The sequence below is a fragment of the Equus caballus genome, chromosome 2, assembly GCF_041296265.1.
Source record: "Equus caballus isolate H_3958 breed thoroughbred chromosome 2, TB-T2T, whole genome shotgun sequence".
Lineage (NCBI taxonomy): Eukaryota > Metazoa > Chordata > Mammalia > Perissodactyla > Equidae > Equus > Equus caballus.
In genome coordinates, this window is record NC_091685.1 from 5,455,518 (window position 1) to 5,476,087 (window position 20,570).

Here is a 20,570-nt window from a genome sequence, read left to right on the forward strand (position 1 = left end):
CTAGAAGGACCCACAACTAAAAATACACAACTATGTACCAGGGGGCTTTGGGGGGGAAAAGGAAAAATAAAGTCTTCAAAAAAAAAAAAGAAGTGATCAGAAGTTGCTCTGAAGGATTTGTCCTCCAAGATGATAAAAACAGGTGGGATGTTTGAAAAGTAATTCCAGATGCCACTTTCTGACAAAGCATTGCAACACAGCAACAAGGGGGTGTTCTTGGAGGGAGCTGATCAAATTAGATTCAAGTTTGACTAACGATATATGCTAAGTTTGACAAGCAAGGCTGACTCTTTATTTACACCAGGAATTTGGCAAGGTGTGCTACTATCCATCCAAATGACATTTTATAACTCAACTTTACTTCTACAAAGAAAAACAATCTACACGGAATCTGCCTTTCTCATTTTATCAATTTCAAAAATCAGAGCGTTTGATACGATCTTGGGCAACAGGCCAGCTTTCCAGAAGTAGCACCTTGTCTAGCTCTAAATAGCAAATACAACATGTATCAGATGCACGATCTACCTTTATTAAAATCCTGGTTAAACTCCAGAGCATTTCCAAATGTCAAGCCAACGTTCTTAATTCCTTGAGGTCTTCTGTTCCTTCCTTCTATTTGCCAGTAAGTCTTGCTTTAAGCTCACCTTTTAAGAATGGAGTGAGGTCTAGAGCAGCACTGTTCAATAGAGATATAACACAAATCACATGCAAGCCACGTACATTTTCTAGTAGCCACATGAGAAAAATAAAAACAGATGAAATCAGTATTTTTAACATCAAAAGTACCATTTTAACACATAATCAATACTTAAAAAAATGAAGATACTTTTCATTCATATTTTCGTACTTTGGTCTATCTGATATCCAGTGATTTACAGCACATCTCAATTTGCACCAGCCACATTTCAAGCATTCAATGGCCACATGTGACTAGGGGCTACCATATTGGACAGTGAAGATCTAGAGCCTTGCTACTCAAAGTATAGTCCACAAATTAAAGCACTGGCATGCTCTGCAAACTTGTTAAAAATGCTCAATCTCCGTTCCCACTCCAAACCTACTGAATTAGAATCTGCATTTCAACAAGATCTTCAGGTGATTTGCATGCACAATAAAGCTCAAGAAACACTGGTCCAAGGCAAGTTATTGGTCTCAGGTTCCTCATCCGTCAAATAGAGGTGACAATCCTCACTTTGCAGGACTCTCGTGAAGATTCCTGGCAGTTTACTTCACAGACTGAATAGCTGGGATTTTAATAAATGCTAACTATCATTTAAGGAGGCGAGGTAACAGAGTGGGCTTCAGAGTTAGAGCAAAAGGAGGACAAGTTCTAGTGCTGTCACTTCAAGCTCTGTGACCCAGAACGACTCACTTACCTGGAGGCTGAGTTTTCTTAACTTTAAACTGGGGCTAATATCTATCTTCCATGGTTACTGAGAGGACAGGGCATGGCACATAGGAGGCATTCAATAATGGGAGCACGTGTGTGTGTGTATATATATATATCCTATGGGCTAGGTCAAATTGGGGTAGTAACAAATCACGTGAAGCTGCCTTTTTAGTTCACACGGCGTTCCATCCCCAACCAAAGTCTTATTTCTAGTTGCTCCAGTCTATATTTCACAAGCAGAATTTATGGACAGCAAAACGTTTATTTGAAAAATTACTATGTATTGAAAATATACATTAGAAATTACATACTTCCATAGTACTCCCCTCCCCTACCACAAAAGTAGAAATATCTGCTTGCTATGCTAATGCCATAGGTAAATTCAAACAAAAAGGAAAATGTCATCAGCCCCCTTTCCTCATACATTAGAGCTGGGGGGGAAAGGTCAATTTCTATCTGCCAGTCAATAAGAATTTAACAAGTCCCAGTCTTCCACGGCAAGACACACATATTTCTGCTTTGAAGACTGTGAAGAGTTACTTTGTTCCTTCTCTGGCTCCTCAAAAACTCTCTTCTTGCTCTTCTTTGACTCCTGGCTTAAGACAGCTTCACATTTCAACAATGGCCCATGGCAGTCTGCAGCTTTCTCTTTATAGAACTGGAGTTTCTCAGAAGAGTTCATGTGGGTATCTGCCAGCGGACACTTCCCTGGGGCTTCTGTTCGAGCCCGCTTCCCATCTATAAGAGCGACAGGAGGGAAGGGCGATGAGTTTACCACTGGCCTGATAATGCCCGCTTAAGCCCAGAAGATGATCCAAGGAAACAACAAAGGCCCCAACAAGTGGTGTTGGACTAATTTTATTCCCTTCCAAGTGCCCAGTCAAGTAACGGTGGCACAGGCACTAGCACAGGCTGAAGGCAGGTACTCTGCCACTTCCTGGGGGAGTGACCTTGGGCAAGTGACTCATCTCGAAATTCACTTTTCTCATCTTTATAAAGATATAAAACCTGTTTCATAAGGGTGATGTGAAGATAAATGAAATAATGTGTAAAAAGTGCTTAGCACAATGCTTGGCACACAGTAAAAGCTCAAAAAATGTTACCTACTACTATTCAAAATCTGGACCGGACTGCCTTCTAAGAGCCAAATTTGTGGCACAACTCTAACAAATGTTACAACCTTTTTCTGTATTTTTTGATACGCCCTGGATTCTTCTTACTTTGTTACCTTTATTTTTCCCTCACTCCAATTTCATCACTTAACTCTTTTTAAAAATTACTGTAAAATATCTATAACATAAATTTACCATTTTAACCATTTTTAAGTGTACAATTCTGTGGCATTAAGTACATTCACACTGTTGTGCAAATACTGCCACCATCTACCTCCAAAACGTTTTCATCTTGCAAAACTGAAACTCTGTACCCATTGAACACTAACCCTCTGTTACCCCTCCCCCGAGTCGCAGGCAACCACCATTCCACTGTCTCTCTATGAACTTAACTATTCTAGGAACCTCGTATAAGAGATTCCTATATGTATAATATGTATAAGAAGAATCATACAATATTTATCCCTTTTTGACTGGCTTTTCACTTAGCATCATATCTTCAAGCTTCATCCAAGTTATAGCATGTATCAAAATCTCCTTCCTTTTTAAGGCTGAATAATATTCCACGGCATGTAAATACTACACTTTGTTTATCCATTCACCTGCCAATGGACACTGGGTTGCTTCCACCTTTTGGATACACTTAATTCCTTTTTAATCCCTGTACTCTATCTACTTTTGTGCCACCACAAATCTTTTTTGGAACAAGACGGGATATAAATAAATAAATACCTACACCACTTAATAAGCTATTTTCCTGGTACAGGTGCTCAAAGCTGTGTAAATTTACATTGGAACCTATGTTGAGAGAATACAACTCTTGCTGATCTAATGAAGTCAATTCTATCATAACTTATTTTCCCACTGAGTGAAAACAGGCTTACTGCTTTAAGGGTGAAAAATAACTCAAAGGCAAAAAACTCCAAAGGAAAGGGAAAGTCTCACAGAAGCGCTGAGCTGCCGCTCGAGGCTCCGAGGTTTCTTGTAGCTTCACAGCTTCTGAAGTCACACGCTCCCACTGCAGAACAATCTAAAATGTATTTGGAAAGATTTGAATCCGAACAAAATCTCAAGCTTTGAATCTCAAGCCTTCCTTGTTCCCCTTGCTCCCTTTCCATAGACACAAACCCCTGTGGCAATCCTACTTGAGATGAGTGGTGATAAGAATAAGAACTAAGTCAACTCTGGACGTTCTGTTTTAATAAAGGAGTTGGTCAGAAAACACACATGTTGGATATGTATGTTCGTATGACTCAGGAAAAATCTATAGTAATGCCCTGTCTATTTTCATCTCTATTCCAAGCTAGAAATAAATTGCATATCCTTAAACTAAATACTAAAGTTTAAAACCTTCGTCATAATACTTTTCACGCATTCCCAGAGTCACTTTCATGCCTTAACATATACCAATTGTAACTCAAACTCGTGTGTGTGTGTAAAACGCTGTTTCCATATTCTCACACTTCACAGTCAGTTTCCATTTTTAAAACTGTCACAAATGTATTTTTATTATAAGCTACTACAAATCCTTTTGGAAATTTGGCTGAATATAAACCATGCATAAATAAAATAAAGTAAATGATTATTTCACATTTCCCATGAGTAACAAGAACTTTAATATTTCTCACTACGGTATGCAATGAAATGATCATAAAGAATCAAGGAAACATTTTCAGGGCACAGAGGCCGTCCAACAGCTTAAGAACACAGTCCCGGAGTCAGCTCCACTACTTACTAACCAGGGGACTCTTGGCAAGTGATTTAATTTTTGAGTCTCAATTTCTTCACCTGTAAAATACGGATTAGTAACAATACATACCCCATCAGGCAGTTGTTAGGATTAAATGAGATCACACACATACGGGGCTTAGCATCATGTCTGGCACACACAAACCGCTCAGTCAGTATTAGTTGCCGCCCCTTCCATGATACTTTCCTGATTATGGAAAATGGGGACAGAGCTAAGAGAACACCATGAGGAACAGCTGACTCTGGCCAGTCAGTGGCAACGGGGAAAACGGTGCTTCCACTAACGGAAAGAAGAACATCAACAGGACGAGCTGTTCAGGGCAGAGGAAGAAGAAAACGAGTCTGGTTCTGGAAAAGCTGGATCTGAGGTGCCAGGTGGAGATTTATGGACGATCCTTAGGAAGAGGTTAGTGTGTGAGAGAAGATAATGTCATCTCTGCAGGGACAGCTAGGCTCTGAGAACAATTAAGATCACAAGGAGAATGCGTGGAGACAGAGGAGGACAGGAGGAATTGAGGACTCAGCAAGAGGTAGAGGGAGGAGTGAGAAAGTTAGGGGAGAGCTGGGGAAAGGCCAAGAGAGAAAAAGCACAAGGCACGCATGTTTCCATCAGCACTGCGGAGAAGCCCGGCAGGTGAGGGAGGAGAGCACGTGCCGCCTTCCAGAGAACACCTGCAGGAGAGCAGCGGGGCCAGAACTAGGTTACGAGGGACTTAGAACTGAGAAGGCAGCAAGGAGGTGGGAGGAGACAAAAATAGCAACGAGCCACCGCTGTGCTGGGGGTGAGGCACATGTTAGAACAAGGGTAGCTCGAGTATGTTTATACACAGAAGGCAAACAGGCAGCCCAAGGTGAGAATGCAGATGCAGTGAGGCAGTAGAAGGAAACAATTACTAGTAAAACATCACAGAGGAAGCCGGAGATCTTAGGGAATAGAAGTGAAAACAAAAAACAAAAACAACTCTAAAGGGCTTATCACTGGAATAAGGTGGCACATCTGTGCCTCTACAGAGGCGGGAGGTAGAATATGGCTGAACAAACGGAGAAATTTGGAGACAGAGATAAGGCAGTAAGGGGACTCCTGTCAGATGGCTTCATTTTTCTGTGTTACCTGCTGAGAGTGAGGCAGGAGGGGAATGGAGTCAGCCTGAAACAACTCCAATAAGGGAGCAACAAGACATGGAGGAAGCTCTGCTGCCGAGCCGCAGGGGCCCACGCGCGGCGCATGGCATGAAGCTGCCCTGGCCCAATGAGCTCCCTCCAGGCCCGGCTGCCAGGTATCTCCTTCCCCCTTACCAAGCTCTGCTAGAGCGGTCTCAGTTGCTGCATTTCACAGGTGAAGAAACAGAGACTCAAAGTTGCCTCAAGTTGTACAGCTATGGCGTTATCAAGCCAGGATCCCACACCCAGCTCTCTGACGGCATAGCCTGTGCTCTTTCTACCACGTCACCTGCTACCAAACTACATCAAGCCTTTGTTACGACCATCCCACACCCGCCTCAAGTCCACTGGATACATCTAGCCTTCACCCAGGCCTACCAACTGTGCCTGGCAATGCACTGTGGTGATTACTCCAGGAGGCATTTTTCTGGACCAACTTCAAAGTGCTTCTGAAACACAGACTCACTTGCCCCCTCCTTGCTCCTCTACAGGGAGGTGATGCTACAACCAGGCGGTTGGACAGGTCCACCATCAGGCATTATAGCTTGAGTCGAGGAGGGATCCGGAACAAAACAGTCTGCGGGGGGCCTCTAGGCTTCCGCCAACAGACCTTGGGTTAAAGTGTCTGAAGGAGAAAGGACCAGCCACAGGTAAGCTGGCAGCTATGGCTGCTACGCTCCTTGGTCACCCTGTGACTTCCTAATTAAGTCTGTACTCTACTACATTGGGAAAGACCATCAAGAAGACGAGAGGCAAAGCAAAGGTCAGCTAAGAAACTAAAAATGGGAAGGCTCAGTCAGAAAAAGGCGAAAAAGACATTTACCTCACTAAGGCTCTGAGTGGTAAGAAATTTGCCCAAAAAGGGAGAAGAGCCAGATATGAATCCTTATCAGTGTGGCTTATTCTCTTTCTAGTATATACACATTGCTAAGAGAATCTGTCCTTCTGAAGGTGGGTCATACTGCTTTTCTGCATAGCAAGCCAGAATTCACTTATTTTCTGAGTCATTTATAAGAAGGAATTTTCTCCTACGTCCAATAAAGATGAAGCAGAATCTAGTGCCAGAAGCATGAGATTTAAGGAGAGGCATCTAACACCTTTCCTCAAGTAGCTGGGTCAGTTAAAGGCCATCAGTGTCTCTGATTTGACATGATGATGACAATTCAGCCAAGCAATACCAAAAGGGTTAACGTTTGTTCAAAGTGTTGAATAAGACACTTGGAATTAAAATGAAAACTACATTAACTGTAGGGGAGAGAAAGCTGCATCACCTGGTCGGCCCAGCCCTCCGTCTTGCAGTTACTGTGATCGAATTCCTTCAAGGGCACTTTGGAGTGAACAAGGCCGATGTGGGTCTGGAGCTTGTGTTTGATGGCTGTGATGTCCTGGCGAGGGGAAAACAGAACAGCAACACACACCTCAGGTCAATCCTGACTTGCTTTCAGTAGCAAAGGATCACTACTAGAAATACCGGCCCTTTCTAAACACCAATTAGCAGAAGTAAAATATCAAACTGTGAGTGTGGAAAAATACGAGAAGGGAGCACAAGTCTTACCTTGATCCCCGTCCCAGAGATATCTAAGCAGTTTAGTTTTCTAAAAGAGAAGAGGTATCCAATTCCTGCATCTGTGATCTCAGGGTTACCTAGATGTCAAAAACATGGATAGTATTCTGTTACAGTATAACTATTGCTAAAATGCCAACAACAAGGTCAGAAAAAAAGCTGAACAATGATAAAGTATAAAACATTGAGTGAGCAAACTTAAGAGTAAATTAAATACACAGATCTTATCTTTAGCCTATCTGTAATATGTAGGAGCCACGCTAAATAATCCTTAAGATCCTTTATAGCTCTAACTTTCTAGAAGCTGAGGGTTAGCAGAAAAATAAATGAACCAGGTAGGGTTTAATCTGGAACCACATGAAAACAGCATATAAAAAAGTATTAAAATGGTACATTAGACTTTGTTCACAGCCATTTCACCTCCAAAGTAAAAAGATTTATTTTAAAAAGATTTTCAAAGGTACTTAGATACAGAGACTATTACTACTCTTACTAACTTGCATTGTTTTCAGAATCCTTTCTTGTGTACTGCCTTCTCACATCAGAGAATACTACATGTAGCACTGAGGCCTCAAGGTCATGGGCCCAGTGCCTGGCACATTGTACACGCTCAAAAAATATTTGTTGAACGAATACACTTCCCTAGGAGGGAGGGAGGACATTCATTATTATCTTCATTTTACAGAAACCAGAACCAAGGTTCAGAGAGGTTAAATAACTTACCCAAGGGCAGACAACTGCTAACAAAAGTAACAGTGCAATGAGTGTTACCCTGACCGCAAACCCTGCTCCTTCTATTCTTTTGACACTATACCATCCTGCCACATACTCAATGGATGCTCAGTTAAATCATAAATGATTTCTATCAGCTTTCTACCATTGGAGTCAATATCTGGTTAATTCTGAGTAAGTTATCAGAACTGTGGATTCATTCAGATTTTCATCAAGCAAATACTGATAAAAAAAAAGACCTAGCTGACAGACACTATGGATCAGCAATGCGAAGAAAGAAAAGATGAGCCACATGTCCTTTATATATGCTAGGAATATGATGAAAGGCTGCCCCACGTGCACGTAGTGAGAGGCATGGATGAATCAGTCAGGGCTTTTCCTCCTCTAAAGAGGTGGCAGCAAGCCAGGAAAGGTATCTGGCCAGGAGTCAGAGCCTCTGCCTAGGGTCCTGCTCTGTTAACTTGCTGTGACACCTGGGAAAGTCCCCTCAATTTTATCACCTCTAACATGAAGAACTAAATGATTTCTAACGCCATTCTTCCAACATTAATAATCTATAATTTCTAATAAAACTTACAAGATAAGTCTAATAATGTTAGATTTTCAAGGCCTCTTTTCATCACTCGAACTGGTGCTGTCATTTTCCGCACCCCGGCATCAGATAAACAATTATCCTTCAGGTGGAGTTGAGTTACGCTAGGGAAACAAAGTCCATAAATAAATTACTTAAAGAGGGTTTGAGACAGCCTAGGTATGAGAACATGCTTTCATAAATTTCATTAAAAAATACAAAATGTCCTCGACTTCTTGCGATTTCACACCCAATGCATTTAACAGACAAAGATCTTTCAGTGCTACTTCAGTTACTAAGCGAGGGTTAACTTAGCGATCAAAGTGTCATGTAGTACTAATCTCAGATGGCAGAGGGCACTAATGGCATATGGGCAAATGAGCTAAACAGGGACATCATGAAGGGGACAAATATACTTTGCTTAACACAAAAGGTGCACTCCTAACAAATCCTGTTGAAAACCCAAAACACCAACTATGTCAGGCAAGTCTGCTAAAGAACTCCTATGAGAATTCTTTTTGCACAGCAACCAATCGTTTAATTTTAACTAGCTTTATAAATCTAGATTTTTAGATTGGGTTTGTAGGTATCTTCATAACCCAATCCATCCAGCTAACCTGAAATTGGTGTAGAATGTTCTTCACTGTCCCAAAGACAACAAGAAATGTGAACCTTTACTAATCTCACACAGAAACACTTTTGGACGGAGCCGTGGGTAGGTGTCACTAAGGCAGGCCCCAGGTAGTGGGTTGGACTCAGGTTTGTAATGCTGCTATCCTTCTGGGTGTTTATGAAACCACAACGGAATCCATCTGGCCTCCTCTCTGCTGGCCAGACTGAGTAACCTGAGACCAGTCAGACTATTTGCAAATGATATGAACTGGACAATTTCTTTAAATTATGGTTCTAGAAACGGACTTACTTGACTGCCTTTAATAGTTCACTTTTTAGTTCACTGATAGTTAGAATATGATAATGATTGTAGAAAATTGTACAACTTTTCACCTCTTGTCAGCATCAACTAGGACTGGACAAATAAAGGACAAAATCATTTTTCAACCCAGGTAGCTTCCAGTACTACATGTTGAAATAAAGGTTATTCAGAAAAATGAACCAACTGACTTATTTTCCTAAGAGTTGTCCAATCTATATTGTTTGTACCATGTAAGTGGAGATTGAAAATGTTTTAGGAAAAAAAAAATTAGCAAATAAACACAGGATTGGGAAGTAATTAGCATTCTTCAAGATGATCCCATTGGATCATCCTTTAAAAAAATAGCAAAACATTTCATCTACAAGTGGTGGCAAGGCAGTACCTAGACAGGGCCTCATTGGTGAGATGCTCTAGAAGTTCGTGCTCATCTCCAAGCTTGCAACAGGAAAGATCCAGACAGGTCAGCTCCCGGAAAGACTTAATCTCCTCAAGTTTTTCTGAAATCACCAGATATCTGTGGGGTGGGGAAAGCAGTCAACAGCTTTTCTCTCCCTTCTTTTATAACATCATCACTTGCGGCTTTGTGCCACAGTCAACATTCCATCAGGACAAGGTACTAGGTAATAAGCAGACTCACTGATTACCATGTGGGCACAGGTTGAATTCTTTAATTAGTAAATGCCTTGAAAGTTTTTTTACATGACGGTGGAATAATCATCTTACATGACAGAACTTGGTGCTGGTGTTGGGACCTTATTCGAGAATTTCCAAACCTCAGGATACTCAATTATTCTTTAAGGTTGCTTTTTACCTAATGCTCAGTATCTAGTGGGTCTAACAACTGCAACAGGGCCAAGAACTCTGGGTTCTAATCTTGACATCCCCAAGAACATACCAAGAGATATCAGCAGATGACTTTTTATCTTTTCTACTCAAACACAAGCTTGAGTGGCTGCCCACTCCACTGTGCCTCTGTTATCCTGCTAACTTCACTCTCGAAGTATGGGCAGCCCTCCTACCACAAGGACTCCTTGTAATCCAGATGGGTAAGATAAACCTGTGAACAAGCACAATTACACTGGAGCACCTCGCCAAACTGTTATCAGGAAACATCAGGGAGGCCTCCGGAGAGGAAAAGGAGATTAAAAAGGCATTCCACAGCCCAGGCTACCAGCTCCGCCCTGCTTTCTAGTTGGTTGTTCATCTATTTCAGATGACGTAAGTGAGAAAAAACGAAGAGGGATTAGGTGTGACAGGAAACAAGAGGAGAGGATCCTAAGAGAACAGGGAAACTGACTTGTAGCAAGAGCATGCCTTTCTCATCCACTTTCCTCACGGATTTCCAGAAGTTTCCACCGCAAGATGGTACGCTAGAATCAGTGGGGTTACACTTAAAAGCGTTCACATCTCTCTTCTGTCAACAGGATCATAATTACCAAAAACAGGACGCAATAATCTGAGAGCAAGAGGGAAGTTAAATCTCTTCTCTTCCTACTTCCAACCAAAATAAGATGTACTGAAGCGGATCGCTGGCCTGACTGCTAGGTACAGATGGCCTGGGGCACTGATACCCCCTCTAAGCTGCCTGGTGACCAAGCTCAGCTGGGTACACAAACGAGCCTTATTTACTCAGACTATTTTAATTGCCGCCGGCTTCCATCTTCCAATCACAGAGCTGCAGTGGGTTAATGGAGATTTGGGGGATTACTGGCAATCAGAGAAAGGAAAACACACATCCTTTGATCAATTAACCAACAGACTTTTAGTAATTCTGAAACAAAGGTTAGCTGTCAAGTACATAACAATGTATAACATGATTAACAAACACTACAAAAATGAAGACTGAGAAACAAACACACAAAGCCACAGACACTCTTAGATGCTTCTCTAGGACATAATCAAAGCTCTAGAGTCCTGCTCACACAAGTCTTCCAATTTGCCCCGTAGAGTTCAGAACCATGTAGCAGAGAAGCAACAGAAAGAGCAGAGATATATTTTAGTGTCAGACAGGCCTGAGTTTGGATTCTAACAACCTTAATTACTTGTGTGATTGTGAGAAAGCTACTTAACTTCTCTGAGCCTCAATTTCTCCAGCTGGAAAATGGGGCTGACGATTACTTTTCAGGATTAAGAAAATGAGAAACAATATTCCAAAAGCACATGGCATTTTATAGGCCCTCACTAAACAGTAACTATTGTAATTACTTCAGTCACACAGCGTGATATTTTAAGGAAAACATACTTGCCTCCCTGAGACCACCAATAGGACTGAAAGTCACTGGGGTTTCAACACAGGGAAGAGTTTTGTAGGGCTGGAACCCAGTCAACAAAGAGACTGGCTTCTGCTTCTGGCGGAAAGCTTTGTGACCCAACCTCAAGACATCAAGTGCCTGCACCTACCCAATTATCTTATTGTCAATTATTTTCTCAAGCTCTTTCCCTCCAACCTGAACCCTTCTGTGCTGGTAAAACCTTTGCTGCTGCAGCTTCAAGCCTGGATTGCAAATGCAAACCCAAATCTCCTACCCCTTCCTATTTTCCTTTGGGGATTCAAAAGGAGAAGGGAAGTTTTTGATTATAATTGAAAATCTTACTCTTGTATCTGAATAAATTCAGACAGTAAAGTTTGGAACTGTCACAATAAAATATTAGCCAAAAGAGTACATTAAAAAGTTCCTTATATTTTTCCGATTATAAAAGTAATACATGTTCCCTGGAGAAAAAATTAAGAAAATATGGACATTAAAAAAATTAAAACCAATTTCAATTTCACTATCTAGACTACATTTCCATGGGTTTCTTTTTTTCTTTCTATATACTCAATACATATAAAAACTGCCATTTTTAAAGCAAAATTAGAATCATATAGTATATGTAACCTTAATTCTTCTTGCACTTTTTATACAACAAACATTTCTCCACATGATTTTAAATGATCTTTGAATATTATGTTAATAGTTATATAATATTTCATCATATGAATGTACCATAATTTGCTTAACTAATTTCCTATTGTTGGATATTCAGCTTTCAAGTTTTCACTATTACAAATGGTACTATAATGAACAGCCTTATGTAAAAATATTTGTTCCTGTAACTGATTATTACATTAGAAATTAGAATAGATTCTTAGTCAATGGAATTAAAGGGCAAACAACTGGTACGGATGTTTTTAAGGCTCCAGATGCATACTGCCAAGTAGCTTTCCAGAAATGCTACAGTAATTTATGTGCTCATCAAACATGAATGAAAGTGCTATTCTCATCCAATCTGACCACTGGAACAGTATGGAGACATCACAAATGGATAAAAGGATTTTCACTACCATGAGAAATACTTAACTTATAATGGTTAGGTGGGGGGGAAAAAGAGAATACAAGTCGTAGATAGAGTATACTCCCAAATGTATAAAGATATATATTTGAGGGGGCTGGCCCAGTGGCACAGTGGTTAAGTTCGCACGTTCCACTTCTCGGCAGCCCAGGGTTTGCTGGTTGGGATCCCGGGTGTGGACATGGCACCGCTTGGCAAAAGCCATGCTGTGGTAGGCGTCCCATGTATAAAGTAGAGGAAGATGGGCCCGGATGTTACCTCAGGGCCAGTTTTCCTCAGCAAAAAGAGGAGGATTGGTAGTAGTTAGCTCAGGGCTAATCTTCCTCAAAAAAAAAAAAAAAACAAGATGTTTGAAAATGTAACCACGAATGGCGGGATTATGAATTTATTACAGTTTTATGTATCTCCAAAATAGTATGTACTGCATTTATAAAATAATTCTAAAACAAGGTACATACCATAATTCTATTTTTCATTTTTCTAATATTTCTACAATGAACATAAATAACTTGGAACAAAAAGTGAAGGCATAAAATTATTTTCAATGTATGAACTACAATGGAATATTGCTTGGCTTTTTCATTTAGACAAGGTAATTTTTTTCTTTTCCACTGACAGCAGCCCCAGGCCCAGCTATGCCTGAGACCACAGCACAGAGAGAGCTTCCACAAGGTGCCTGCTCAGCTCCTGAGTCCCCGGTTCTATTCTTGTCTGCATGCGTTTATGTCTTGTCTTTATAAAGAACAATATTTGGCCTGGGGTAAAACCACTAATTCTATGAGCTGATTAAATAAAGACTGCCTCTTTATTTTTTTAAGCATAAGAGCTTAGCTTATGCTTTTCGGTAAGACTTTCTCCTCTTTTCTCACACACTCTGTTTAGCCTTGTTTTAAAGGTCATAGTGATTATGCATCTTAATAGTAAGCTACCTTTCACATTTTCTAACTACAAAAAAGTTCATATAGGGGTATACCACACAGTTACTTTAAAATTCGACAGGTATTCATGGTAAATACTTTTCAAAATATGTGAAGCAAGCAAGGTGCATAACAATGTAAGCAGTGTGCTTCCATTCCTGTAATGAAGGGGAGAGCTATACACGCATGTATATGCACAGAACACCTCTGGAATGATATAGAAGAAACTGATAACAGCAGTTGCCCCTGAGGAGAGGAAATAGGAGATGAGATGGGAGGAAGGCTTATGTTTCACTTTATATCTTTTTGTGTTTATGTTTGAATTCTTTCCATGTCCATTTTCTTAATTAGTAGATGCTTTGAAAGTCACTTTACATCTTGGCAGAACAAAAACTTTAAATCAATAAAAGTCTGAGCAAAGTCAAGTCCTAAGAGAAAACATCTGCTCTCTTGGAAAACAAACAGACCTTGGTGTTGGTTTGGGGAACTTAGTTGAAAATTTCCCAACTTTAAGACACGTACAATTTTAATTACTCATTCTTTTAAAGTTGCTTTTTATCTAATGCTCAATATCTAGCGGTCTAAAGACTGGAACAGGGCCCAGAACTCTGGTTACTAATCTTCACATCCCCAAGAGCATACCTAGAGAGAGCTGGCAGATCACATCTTGTTTCTTCTATTTTCTCTTACCAGGAAAATTGGCAGAAGAGTACTTTCTACCTAATGGAGGAACTATGGCAATCAACTAATCCTGGTAAAGTGTTTTCAAAACAAAGCTAAGTGTTGTCTGGGACGGTGAGGGGGTTAGAAAGACAGTGATTGTTCTCAAAACGGCCCACCAATTTGTGTTTGGAAGTTCTATTTCATGGGGGAAACCCCCAAGCTGCTAAGCCCCGGAGCTCGACAGTATTAACACACCCAATACAATACTCAATATCCTAACCTGAACACCCACCTGTTTCGCAAACACAGGGAGCAGAGCACCAGACTTCCATAGGCCTCAGTGAATTTCTGCAAAGCCCTCAGCCCCGCACCTGGTTCTGTGAATTTCTGTCTGGCTTCAGCAGCAGAGAACAGCTTTTCAGCAATCTGCTCAGGAAAGCCAATAAGGGAATCAATGTGATCAACATTGTCGGAGATGAAGCCTAGGACAAGGCTGAAGAGGGATTTGGCAGAGTACCGAAGATTCCCCTCCCGGGTGTATGTGAAGATGAAATGATCAGTCTTCTCTTTCTGGGCAGTATCATCTTCCCTGTTCATGCAAAGCTCCACAGAAAAGCCTTTGGGAAACAGTCTGAAAGGCCTTGGCTTCTGCAGGCTACTCCTGACGCCATCCAAGGCCAGATTGACCATGTGTAGCTGCCCATTTTCTCGCACATAGATGGGCCCTGGGTCCAGGTGGTTTTCTGAGTTGAGGTAGCAAGACATTGCCTTGGGTGTGACTGTAAAAGTAAGGCACAAGGAAAGCAAATCCAATTAAAATGCCATTCGTAACACGTAACTTCATCTTGCTATGCCCAGAGCTTTATGAGCCTACCAGGCAGGCCTATGGCTAGTTTGGGGAAACAAAGCTTACAAGTTGCCTGTGAATTTTAGCACTGCAGGTTGCTTCTACTGCCTCTACCTGGAATGCCCTTGCCGACCCTTCCATTTCTCTTGTCTACCTGGTAAACTCCTACTCACCTTTCAAAATCCAGCTCAAATCTCATTTCTAAAACTTGCCCTGAAAAAGTTATCACAGAAGCGGCCAAAGAGTCACCTACAAGGAAAGTCATGGCCGCACAGTTGATGTTTGCAAAACAACTGGAAACAACCTAAATGTCCAACAGGAGTGTATTAAATAAATTATGATATGCCCATGCCGTGGAATATTATGCAGCCATTAAAAGTGCAGAATTTTTATTGATTCACAAGTTACAAACAGTACACATGGAATTTACTATTTCTGTTTTTTATACATACTTCTGCACAGAACAAAGAACAGAAATTAACAACTTTCTTGGCATCTTCCACACCCTTCTTTGTTGTACCTGGCTCACTGTTCTACTACTGATTTATCTCTGGACTTGTGCTCTGCTGGTTTGAGCTCAAGAAGAGGGACCATGTTTAACTCATCTAGACTCCCTAAAAAGTGCTCTGGCATGTAACAGTCCCTGACTATTTGTGGAATTAAAGTTAATTCATTTTCTAAACCTTACAGAGACCACAAGCAACAGGGTTTTTTGGATCTACAAATAAATACCTCCACCACAAGAGCAAAATAAAAGCTATTCTAACCCTTGGAAGCATCACATCTATTAAAGCACTATTAGGGCACTTGTAAGGTAAGACAAAATATCAAAAACAGCTGGGCATTTATACAATGGTGTGGGCGACATTTTTTGCCCAAGCACTAACTGGAATAACTACTTGTTTTCTGAGCAACTGTGAGATTTCAAAATATATGAGAAATTGAAATGAATATTTCAAATTACTTATGAAATTAAATAAAACGAAAGTATCTGATTATCAATTCTACAATAATTTAAAGGGAAAAGAGAGGTAAACTTCAATATAACATAGGTCAAAAAGCTGCTATTCTCTCTAAAAAACTGATTGACTTTCAGAGTGAACTAACTCAGCTTCTTCTGCGTTAATGCAGGACTAGGATGTAGCTCTGATGCCACTTAAAAGTGTCAGCAAATCAAGTCAGTGATGAAAAATGCTGAGTCTCTGGAGATCAGACCTGATCCTGTTTGTGACATCAGTACCATCCATGTTTCCCCTGAGAATAATTATGTGTGTAAAAGCACATCAGAAAGGAGGGCCCTGCCTAGCCTGAGAGCCTCACCTTTCCTGCTTATCTCCTATGCCCTGCTCTCTGGCCATGCCATACCAGCCAGGTAAGTTGGCTGTGCTCTCTTGTCCTACTTGGCCCTCACCCATTCTGCTCCCTTCGGCTGGAACATCCTTCTCTGCTTCCCTGACTTAGCTAATTCCTACTCATCAGCACTCAGCTCAACCACTATCCCTCTCCTGGGAAACCTTCCCTAAGGCCCGCACGAGCCACCAGCGCATGCCTATCTGGTTCTCCCAGAGAACCAGTGTCTCCTACATAGCACTTAGCACCGCATACTATGTCTGCTCACTTGCTCACGTTCCCAGAGCTGGGAGCTCTTTGAAGGCAAGGCACTTAATTGCTTCGTCTCTCTTTCCCAGGTCCAACACAGCCCCTAGTACTGAGTAAGCCCTCAACAGACATTTGCTGAACCGAAGGAGAGGGAGGGTGAGACCTCAAAGGGACAGTGCTCTGAGCTGCAGGGCCTGCTGATACTGTTGCTAGGAGCCAGCTCCTCTTCCAAGCAACAGCTGCAGGCTCCTCCCCCACTTGCCAGACCCTTCTGCAGGTGGTAGAAGCAAAGCAGATGATAGGAGTATATTGTTACTGGTACTACCAGGCGAAAAAAAAAATCTAAAAACTGGAAAAAAAAATTCCTGTCACAGTGCCAGCTCTTATAACCCAGAGCATAGCCTTGCCAGTATTCAGTGCCTGCTGCTAAGGAGATGCCTCGCTTACTCTAAACTATTCTTCCAGGAGAAGCAAGCATCTGGCCCCTTCAACCTCACAGATTTAATCCTGATGAAGAGATAAAGCAGATCTCCTCGGTCTTTAGCCCTGTGATTGGATGTTCAGAGTCCTACTCTACCTGTAGGGCAGAAAGTAGACACCAGGCAGGGCCCTAAAGAGGAATGACTTGATTTTAATAGAAGAAAGGCAACTTCTATGGAAGATAACACATAATAATGGATCAACACACTACAGGCTTCCCGACAATGAAACATGGTCTGCCCATCTGAATTACCCCTAACCCTCAGCCCCAATAGTGCCTTCCACAAACTTTGGGGTAAAATGGACAAACGGATGAATGGACGACCACTTTGGGTGAAAAGCAGAAAAGTCTGATTCCATCCAGCAGAGGGCACAAGCAGACTGGGACCAGAGTAAGGATGCTACGTCAAGCTGCCCCAAATCTTGGCAGCTTCTGCTTCCATGGATCATTGTCAAAAAAGTCATAGTTCTGGCTGTATTTTATCTTTAAATTACTCATCGAATGCTAGTTCTCTTTCTAAATGACGAAAAAAATCAGGTCTTTCCTGAAGAGTAAATCCACATCATCCGTCCAGATGCCCCAAGCCTCTGTTCTTCAACTATGGTTCTTGAGGAAGTGACCGTGGTTCAGGGAATCCTGGTGACCTTTGATTTCTACCAAATTTGTGAATCTTACATTCTCCAAAAAAGGAGTTTCCTGAGAGTTTGGGACGTACTATAAAATGGTCTAACAAGTAAATTAATGTTTAAACTTTTCAAGGTTAAGAAGCATAAAGACGAGAGAATTCCAAACAAAGCTGCTGTACTAGGCTTTGCTTGTAACTGGCTGATGTACAGTGGGGTTTACTAGAAATGGGCCACTTCAGGAGACCAGGCCTGTCCCAAACCATGGTAAAACCCCATACAAACTGGAAAACTAATTAGTATCTGCAAGAATAACAACGTGCAGTGTAGCTCTGCATTAGCTATATTTTATATTAGATCAAGAGAGTAACAGGGGCACTCTGAGAGTCTCCCAGCCCCCTAAAGATAGGGAGTTTTGTAATTCATACATCACAGAAAAATACTAGAATAGTGCATGTTCTAGTAGTTGGTCACCACAAATGAGTCAAAGTTTCCATGAAGCATGTCATTTTGAATAAGAGGCAGGATAAAATAATTGATAACTAGATATAACAGCTTTTTCGACCTTGAAGCCAGTTTACCAAGCAAAAAGCATGACTATCCCAGTCAAGTGGACTGGGGGAGGAGAGGAGGAAAGGAGGAGGAGGGAGGGAGGGAGGGAACAGGATTAAAATTGTGAGCTGAGTCTATGGCTATCTAATTTGAAAAGAAAGATAAGAAAACTTTAGAGTAAAGAAAGTTAACAATCCCAGAATAATAAATCATAGCAATCAATGATTACGATGCTAATGAGAGTGGGTGTGACAGCTACCATTTATTAAGCAGCCACCAGTTGCCAAGCATTGTGCTGGGTACCATGTAAAACGATCTCATGTGTCCCCAACAATCCTATGAGGCTGGGACTGCCATTTAACAGGTGAAGAGGCTCACAGAAGTAAAGTAACTTACTTAAGGAACAGAGCTACTAAGTGGCAGAGCCAGAATTCAATCTCAAGGCTGTATTACTCCAAAGCTTAAACTCTTTCCACTGCATGATGCGGTCTCTCAAGAATAAAAATACGACATCAGCCTTAATCATAAAAGAAAAAGTTAAAAATTAATCTCACCCACCTGTTTGATTCCTCTGGTATTCACTGGCTCAAGCTGGGGGGAGACAGAGAGGAGATAAAAAATAGTAGACATGTGAGGAAAGAGCTGGTGGGCACAGAGCCAGGACAGAGCTACACTGAGGCCTCTCCCCTCCCCTCTGCTAGGGTAGAAATCACCCACATCCACACACCAGGAAAACATCTGCAACCCACGGCCTTCACCCCAAGGCTGCAGACACCCCTGGTTTATCCGGAAACGCAGTATTCTTGAGAAAATTTCTAACATAAAAACCCGAACAGAAGCTAGCTCCAAACCACCAATAACCAACTAATAATCTTCCATTCACTGCTCTGCGCCGCCACCAGCACTCCATTTTCAACTCCTCTCAGTACTGCTTTTTTCCTATAACTTGCACTTTCCTACCTGCCTTCCACCCATACCCTTTCCTCCCCCAAGGTCCAAAGGGTCACGCCTAGCAGCTCCCTACTTCCCTCCAGGAACGTGCCACTCTCTCCTACATCTTGACACCCTTCCAGTTTTCCTACCTGCTAACTCTAGAGCCTCACAGGAAATCCAGTCCCCACTCCAAAAATCCTACGCTCCTCCCTTCCCCCCACTTCCAGCTCCCCTGCCCCCTCCTCTCAAACCTCCTGCCCTTCCAACCCTTCCAGACCCTGAAATGCGGCTGCCTGTCCCCCAGACCCAACCGCACCCCCACCTGCCTCCCTTCCTTCCCCACGCCGTTCCACCCCCACCCCCGACGCCCCCTTCCCCGTCCTTCACCGGGTACTCTTCCCTTCCTCCCACTCTCCGGGATTCCCTCTCCTAGGACCCCCGTCTCTCCATCTCTTTCCTTGTTTTCTGTCCTCAACCTTCAAAACCCCCTTCCTTCACCCCTCGCCATGCCCGACTTCACAATCCACAACCCCAACTTCTTTCTTCCCTACCCCAAGACCCCACCCCTTCTATTCCGATCCAAGATCCCTTCTCCCCGCCCCAGGACCGCAATTCTCCATCTCCCTCTGAATTCCCACGCACGCCCCTCCCCAAGTCCGCCCAAGCTAAGCCTGCTCCCTGCTCGCGCCCCGGTCCCGACCCCCAGTCTCACACGCCCAGCACCCCGCCCCCACCCTTACACCCACCTCCCAAACCGCAACATCCTCATCCTCGCACCTCTCAGCCGGCCACACCCCGCCTGTCCCTCCCGGCCGTCCCCTCCCCCACACCCCGCCCCGCCCCCACTCGAGCCCCGGGCTCCGCGAGCGGCTCAGCCCGCGGCCGCCACCTACCTGTGTCTCTGCCCGGGGCAGCGAGCGGCAGCTCCTCCGCGGCGGCTCCCTCCTCCCGCGGCGCGGCTGAGGGGGAAACGGCTGGGCGCCCCGGGCACAAAGCTGCGGAGGGTGGGACGGAGAGAGGGTGGGAGGAGGGAGGGGGCTGGGGGCGACCTGGCGCCGTGGGACCGCGGGGCGGCGGGGGCGGGGGGAAGGCTGGGTAGGAGCGACGCGCGTGCGCGGGACCCGGCATGAGGGGCGGGGCCGGGCCTGGAGGCGGGGTCGGGCCGGGGGCGGGCGACCTGAGGGCTCGGATCTGGGAGCGGGGGCTGAGCGTACGCACTCGCACGAGGGCGGGTCCCATGGGTCTTGCAGGCCCCAGGATCGACCCCCTGGGGGAGGAGGCAGCGCGTGCTCAGGAACTAGCCCGTCGAAGGGCGCCTGGGCGGGGCTGCGCCCCTCGGCCCGCGAACTGAAGGGGAGCACGGGGGCGGGGCGGGGCGGGGCGGGGCGAAGAGCCGACACCGGGACTCT

The 20,570-nt window shown here is 43.3% G+C and overlaps 1 protein-coding gene across 7 annotated transcripts; it reads right to left on the reverse strand.

Annotated features, from left to right (window-relative positions):
• Positions 1-1,632: 1,632 nt before the first annotated feature.
• On the reverse strand, positions 1,633-20,543 carry LRRC42 (leucine rich repeat containing 42). Of its 7 annotated transcripts, none has more exons than XM_070259906.1 (10): positions 20,380-20,543; positions 20,055-20,156; positions 18,787-18,819; positions 14,419-14,905; positions 9,596-9,727; positions 8,286-8,404; positions 6,968-7,056; positions 6,684-6,797; positions 3,448-3,532; positions 1,633-2,128 (listed from the first exon to the last, which is right to left on the reverse strand). In XM_070259906.1, exons 4-10 carry the CDS (start codon positions 14,889-14,891, stop codon positions 1,854-1,856), a joined length of 1,287 nt encoding a protein of 428 aa, XP_070116007.1. In that variant the 5' UTR covers positions 14,892-14,905; positions 18,787-18,819; positions 20,055-20,156; positions 20,380-20,543; the 3' UTR covers positions 1,633-1,853. The 7 variants fall into 7 exon arrangements, with proteins under 7 accessions (XP_070116007.1, XP_070116009.1, XP_023485347.1 ...); XM_070259908.1 differs by having other exon boundaries at positions 3,387-3,532; XM_023629579.2 differs by lacking the exon at positions 20,380-20,543 and having other exon boundaries at positions 20,055-20,314.
• Positions 20,544-20,570: the final 27 nt, after the last annotated feature.